The sequence below is a fragment of the Rhinolophus ferrumequinum genome, chromosome 10 (genome assembly GCF_004115265.2).
Source record: "Rhinolophus ferrumequinum isolate MPI-CBG mRhiFer1 chromosome 10, mRhiFer1_v1.p, whole genome shotgun sequence".
Classification (NCBI taxonomy): Eukaryota; Metazoa; Chordata; class Mammalia; order Chiroptera; family Rhinolophidae; genus Rhinolophus; species Rhinolophus ferrumequinum.
The window spans coordinates 61,289,882-61,297,331 of NC_046293.1; the positions used below are offsets into that span (position 1 = coordinate 61,289,882).

The window sequence follows — 7,450 nt, forward strand, 5'->3', positions numbered from 1 at the left end:
GAGCAAGAGACGGCTTTAGAAGCTTTCGGATTCTTAGGACCTGTGCAGAGAAGAGCTTTCAGAGCGGAAGGGACACTGCTAATTCCAAAAACAGTGGTGCTCTTCTTTTGGCATCTGTCTACTGTTTTCATTCCAGATTCCCAAAAAGAAGAGACTGACCTAAAAAAGTATCACCCCCGGGCTTCTTTTTTTTAATTTTGCTGATCAGAAAGCTCTAATTTCAAAAATATTTAAAGAGATGGGAAAATGGTCATAATATAGTAAATGAAAGAAATGGGTTGCAAAATGATATATATACAGTATAACCCCTAATTTGTGACGATGATATTTCACAGTGCATCACCAATTTAGGAGCTGTTTTTCAAGGAAAAGAGAAATATATCACACAAAATGTATACAGTTACTAAATGACTCAATCTAATTTTAGAAATCTTAAACTGTATATCTCAGAATCCAAGAAACATTGTATGAGTACATATAAACATGCAGTCATATGTATCTAAAATATAAAAACATAAGTATGTATAATATAAATAACTATACGTATATATGCACATAACTGTAGGTATATATGCACATAACTGTAGGAGAAGAACGTGTAGAAGGATATATTTTTTAAAATTCTAATAGTAGTTGTCTCTAGATGGTATGTTATATTATAAGTGATTGTTATTTCATTCTTTTCTGTATAGCTGAATTTTCTAATTTGTCTGCAATGAAATTATTTTTATAATGAAAAGAAAAAATTATGTGACTAAGAGACTCACATACATAAATGCTATCGCTTGTTTTTTTGTCCCCATTAATCTAGCCCAAAACCCTCACTCTTGATTCCCATTGTTTCAGGGATGACACATTTTCCGACACTCTGAGCCAGAAAGCCGACAGCGAGGCCAGCAGTGGACCAGTCACTGAAGACAAGTCTTCATCCAAGGACATGAACTCCCCAACAGACCGTCACCCGGATGGGTATTCATCCAGGTGGGTGGAGTCTGGTAATCAGGTTCCTGACGCTCCACTTCCCCACGGTCCCTGCAGCCTTGCACATTACCCAGTGTCTTATTCTCTCTCTTTCTCTCTTTGTTATGTCTAGACAAAGAAAAAGAGGAGAGCCACCCCCTCCAGCAAGGCGTCCTGGCAGGACCAGTGATGGTCATTGTCCCCTCCACCCCCCTCATGCTCTTTCCAACTCCTCAATTGACCTGGGGTCCCCAAACCTGGCCAGTCACCCCCGAGGTCTGCTGCAGAACCGTGGCCTCCACAATGACAGTCCTGAGAGGAGACGCCGGCCAGGCCATGGCAGCCTCTCCAACATCAGCCGGCACGACTCCCTCAAGAAGATCGACAGCCCTCCTATTAGAAGGTCCACGTCATCAGGGCAATACACAGGCTTCAATGACCACAAGCCACTGGACCCAGAGACAATCGCTCAGGTAGGATTCTTTCAGTGGAACAGTGCATGCTCACTGTGTTTCCCCGAAAATAAGACCTAGCTGGACAATCAGCTCTAATGTTGCTTTTGGAGCAAAAATTAATATAAGACTGGGTATAATATAACATAGTATAGTATAATAGTAACATAATATAATATAATACAATACAATATGGTATGGTATAATGTAATGTAATGTAATATAATATAACATTAGTATCGGGTCTTATATAAGACCGGGTCTTATATTAATTTTTGCTCCAAAAGACGCGTTAGAGCTGAATGTTCGGCTAGGTCTATTTTCGGGGAAACACGGCAGTACCTGGGGTGTGGTGAGGGAGGTGTGGAGGGTTTGCTTTTTGTAGCTGTGGGTTTTTTTGTATAGAACCAACTAACAAAAACAGAAAGGAAATTAGCTCGTTCTTTAATTTAAGACCTGACTATGAGTCTCTTTTGAAGAACCATCTGTTTACTGGAAAGGCTCAAGTACATTAGGTTTGTATTGATTTAAACAGACATAGTAGAAAGGTAGGTCCCAGGGCATTCAAATGCATTATTGCTAAATAGCGAGGAAAATTCTGCAAAGAAGAATAATGAGGAAGAACTAGCCCTACCAAGTCCTAAATGTGTGCTAAAGATAGTAGTAAAACAGAGACATTGATGGAACAGCATGGAGAGTCCAGAAACAGAAAATTTTAGTATATGATAAAGAGGACCCTTTCCAGAAAATGATGGATTAGTCAGTAAATAATATGAGAAATAATGGTTAGCTATTTGAAGAACTGCAAGTCTGCATCCTGTGTCACTTCTGAATGCATGCATGTCTTCACTTGCTCACAGTGACTGCAGAGAAGGGCTCTGTAGTTTTTCCTAACAATTAGAATTGACAAAGTAAAAGTACCTGTAAAACAATATTAATGGATTTTCCTATAGTTCTACCATTTTTCCTTCCAGTTCTTTTTGCAGCATAGGCCATCAAAAAAATATGTGGATAGCCAGTGAATAGATTCAAGGTTTGCCGTTTGAGTAATCTAAAGCATCTTCCAGCTATCAGTGAAGCTTAAAAACTAAGTAGATCAAAACAGAAAGTGAATGAGAAATGAATGAAACAAAAATGGGGACGTATTAAAGATGCATTATTTTTAATAAAAATTGCCCAAGGAAACCTGCGTTGATATGACAAATTTCCAAGCTATTTTCAGTGTTCTTAACTAAAAAGAATTTTGGGTAGCAAATTAGATTGTGTGGGGAATTTAATGTGTTTTAATGTGTTTTAAAAATTAAACCAATTTTAAGTGCACAATTTTTCAGCAAAAATCAAAAGGACTTTTGACCTTTTTGGTTTTCTCTATTTGAAGTTCTGTGCAGAGCCTTTTGAGGCCTGCTTAGAACCAGTGATATTTGACTGCAGCTGAATAATGATTCGAGATATCCGTAACATCAGTTCTAAGAAGCAGGTGAAATAAGATTTAGGTTAGACAGACGGGGAATTAGGAGCTTGGGGAGGTGGGAAGGCATAATAAGGTCTGTTTAACCCTTTGGCTTCTAGAATCAGGAAATCCTTTCATTGTAAATCATAAAAACAAATACTCAACAGATAAACAAAGCTCTGTACATTCTCTCTGGGGCAAATACTTGTTATAAAAAAACATCCATATGCTTAGCATCAGATGGAAGTCACATATGAAAATAATCACTTGAAAAGTGATATCATCCTCACGAAATGGCTTCCAGCTGTGTCCTTTGTTTATCTTTCCATCTCTCATCTTCAGAGTTTCTCATGAGATCGACTAAGCCTGCCATCATGGTGTTCATACAAAAACATGCAAACTCTCTCATTTAACAAATCAATGGAACCCCTGATGGAGTTTTTTTTTTTTAAAAAAAAGACAGTATCCATATGTGATCATCATGTCATGGTTGCTTCATTTAGCAAACGTTTATTGAGCACTTACTGTATGCCAGGTCCCCTGCTAAGCATTATGAATGCAAAGTTAAATCAATAGCCAGCCACTGCCTGAAGGTGCTTATAATCCAGTGAGGAAGATGGATATGGAAATCATTTCCCATTGTACAGTTCCTTAAGGGTGTGCTCCAGGCGAGTGAAAGAAGAGGCCTTTCAAGCAGACCAGGGCGGTGGTTCTCCACCCACCCTACCTCCCACAATACCCCGCCGTGTGTGTGTGTGTGTGTGTGTGTGTGTGTGTGTGTGTGTGTGAAAACATAAAGTAAAAGTTACCATCTTAACCAGTTTTAACTGTACAGTTCAGTCAAGCACATTCACATTGTTGTGAAACAGATCTCCAGAACTTTTTCATCTTGCAAAACTGAAACTGGATACCCGGTGAAGAACAACTCCCTTTTTGCCCCTCCCCTCCACCCCAGGCCACCAGCATTTTACTTTCTGCTTCGATGAATGTGACTGCCTCATAGAAGTGGAATCATACAGTATTTCTCTTTCTGTGACTGGCTCATTTCACTTAATATAATACCCTCCAGCTTCATCCATGTTGTAGCATGTGGCAGGATTTCCTTCCTCTTCAAGGCCAAATAACATTCCGTTGTATGTACAGAGCACATTCACCTTCTTCCAACAAATATTTTCTAATTCCCCCTTTGATATCTGAAATAAATTAATAAATGGCATACATAATTTTTAAAAATATATAAATCTCTGAGTATAATACAAAGGAGAAATAAGGAACAAATATTAAAGATATTTCAGTTAATGCTTAACTATACTAGAAGATAAATGAAATAGTGAGATGCTTTTACCAACACTAGAGCATCATAAATACAACAATTAAAAATGCACGTTGATGTAAGAGTATAAAGATAATTAGTCTTAACTCAGCTGTTCCCATTAGTGATGGGATTTTTCTAGAATGGTGGGCAACCCTTTGTCAGTCCCAACTATAAGAGAGTATAATTCACATGATAGTTTCATTCCTAGAAAACTTAACATCATGAAAAAAATATTTTGTGTTTATATATAAGAAAGAATTAGGTTGTAGGATCAGCTTATTATACATGGATAGTCACCTACATAAATGTCTGGAGGACATTCAAAAGTGGAACAAGATGTGGGACAATTCATTGCATGTAAACTCCCTAGGACACATGTAAGATATCCAGTGTGCCTGGCCCCTGCCCACCAAGTGGTAATGATGCCGCCCCATTATGGTGACATTTGAACACACACACACATACACCATATTACAAAAATGCCCTCTATGGGGCAGTACCACTTCCCTTGAGAGCCACTGGTCCGTATCATCAGGGGAACACTTACACTGATGTTTGAAGAACTGCTAGGAGTTAGCCTAGTATATACTTTGTTGAATGAATGAAAGAAGCCTGATTTTTGATTCCAATTCACTTTTATTTCTTGAGAAATTGTTGTGATATCTAAATTTAAGCTACCTTGACCACAAAGTGAACTAGAATTGTATATAATAAGTGAGCGTGTAAGACTGAAACCACCAGAAGGCTACCTAGTGCCTTAGAATAGCAAATATTTGAGAAATGGCTCCATGAGCCATTTTGTCTTGTTCTCCTAAACATTCCAAGTCAAAATAATTACGTGAGATGGCATTATGTTTATACCCTCTCCACCGACTATGAAATGAGCACATTCATGTTTTTGCTGGCCTGTTTCCTTTGAGATGAAGTATATGGGTTTCTCTACTTTGGTATTAATTATGACTTTGTTCTCTGTCTTTCGGATGATTTTACAACAGGATATTGAAGAGACGATGAACACTGCTTTGAATGAACTCCGAGAACTGGAGAGACAGAGTACAGCAAAGCACGCCCCTGACGTGGTTCTGGATACCTTAGAACAAGTGAAAAACTCTCCCACGCCAGCCACTTCCACGGAATCTCTCAGCCCTTTGCACAACGTTGCCCTCAGGAGCTCAGAGCCTCAGATCCGACGAAGCACTAGCTCCTCCAGTGACACAATGAGTACTTTCAAGCCCATGGTGGCACCCAGGATGGGTGTGCAGCTGAAGCCTCCAGCCCTCCGGCCGAAACCTGCTGTTCTTCCAAAAACAAACCCTACCATAGGACCTGCACCTCCCTCCCAGGGTCCGACAGACAAGTCTTGCACAATGTGAAAAACAACTGAGCAAGGTTATACGGGGAGGTGATTTAAAAAAAAAAACGGATTAGTGACAAAAGTCAACAGTCTATAACTTTCCTTAGTTTTGTGCTTATAACTGGAGATCTTCTGGCTTTTCTATGTTCTCGAATGTAATGTCTGAGACTAGCTAAAGTAACACGGGCATTTGTATTTTGTAATTTCTTTTTTTTTTTTTTTTAATAACTGGACATATCTTATGTCGTTTTAAAGACAATAGAAACACTTAGACTTACTTGAAAATTCAATGCTGCACCGTTTGTAATGAAGGCAGCACCCGCCTGCTCCCCGCATTCCGCTGTGCTTCGGGTTTAGTGTAGCCTGGCTGAGGCAGAAATGTCTGGATCCCCAGGCGCGGGAATCTGAGTTCCAGGCTTTGGAGTAGATCCAGTGTTGGTCGTGGCACTTGGGGTAATGGCCGAAAGGGGATAATGGCTTTGTTTGGTAGCCGACAGTGAGCACCTCTGATTCCATGCAGGGGGGCGGGGTTCAGCTCCTGCTAAAGCCTTGCCATTGTCACAGTGGGACATTCCCAGTGAGACCTTCAACCCATGGCCTGAATGAGTTGGGTGATTGCCTCTTTCATAACAAGTTGTTTCCCTGGGTCCAGGGTGAAGACTCAGCGGAACGGGTAGAAACTCTGCAGTTACTGTTGGAACTGAACCTGGGAAAGGAGAGAGAGCGCCCTCCAGAGCTATAGATGTGACTCCTTCCACAAGCCCCGTCAGGCCCCAGAAGACTTTCTGGGTGCTTTGCCCCACAATCTCCTTCTGGGATCTGTTGTTCAGTAATTGCCTGACAATATTTCCAGCTCCCTTGAATCCCTGGGTTCTCCTCTGTGGAAATGGAGAAAGCAGGCAGCACATAAGTCTTTGGTTTACTCAACCTTCTCTTCTCCTGACTAAATGGCCTCGGTTCCTTTAGACATGCTCCAAAGGCCTAATGATCCTAAATTGAATCCCCAGCTGTCATCTCTTTTGGTCTCCTTGAGCCAGCCCTGAACTGGCTACGGTACTGGAGTAAGAGCCGTGCCGGCCACGGTGGGAGAATTACCTCATGGTTCCAGGGTCATTTCCTCCCAAATTTGCACCCCGGAACCATGACTCTTTTTTTCTTTTCTTATCTTTTTTTTCATGTAGTCTCTATGTAACTCACTTACGTGAGCTCCACTAGGGGCCCTCTTTCTCTGACATCCTAGCACATAGACAGTTTTAGGCCATATTTATGCTGTGTATCCCTCTATCTTAAAAATGTCACTTTGAATTCAGTTTCTTTTACTAAGGTACAAATCACCGTTCTCCCACCAGGAGCAGCTTATATCTTCTGTAAATCTGTGAGCATTTGATCTACTCTATCATTGAACTTACTGATGAAGAAACTTTTTTTTTCTTTAAAGATAATAGATGTCCAGAACTAACCCCTCTGGACCACCACTGATTTCCATCTAGGTGTGGTTTCAAACCGGGAGCCAACTGCATGCCTACCTAAGAATGACATAGTCTGGACTTGACAGCCCATTGGTGAATGCATCATGTAGGGAAGAATGAGGATCTGTACTAAAATCAAGGTCATGACTTTGATCTCTACCTCAGTTTGCCAGTCTGATCATTCTAATGCAAACAGAGATTAAATTAATGAGATATCATCACACTACTGGTTGCTTGCCTACAGCCTAATTTCACAAATGTATTGAACAGTGGAATTTTTTTCCAAGTATTTCCAGGTATAGTAAGCTTTTAAAGCTCTCAATTTTCAGAGCCATCCATCCTTTTTGCCCATTTGGAAAAAGAGGCCCAGCTCAGCATCTTGTGGAACCCCTCACCATTTCTCTTGAGCTTTAGCCGTCCTTCAGCACCTTGGATATATGGAGACAGATA

The 7,450-nt window shown here is 40.5% G+C and overlaps 1 protein-coding gene across 2 annotated transcripts in view; it reads left to right on the plus strand.

Annotated features, from left to right (window-relative positions):
- The window catches only part of SRGAP1 (SLIT-ROBO Rho GTPase activating protein 1), a 234,649-nt gene extending 229,067 nt beyond the window's left edge, over positions 1-5,582 (plus strand). For both annotated transcript variants that reach the window (XM_033117996.1, XM_033117998.1), the window contains exons 20-22: positions 847-981; positions 1,094-1,433; positions 5,173-5,582. In XM_033117996.1, the coding sequence (XP_032973887.1) occupies positions 847-981; positions 1,094-1,433; positions 5,173-5,550 (853 nt within the window). In that variant the 3' untranslated portion in view covers positions 5,551-5,582. The remainder of the gene's footprint in view (positions 1-846; positions 982-1,093; positions 1,434-5,172) is intronic.
- The last annotated feature ends 1,868 nt before the right edge of the window (positions 5,583-7,450 follow it).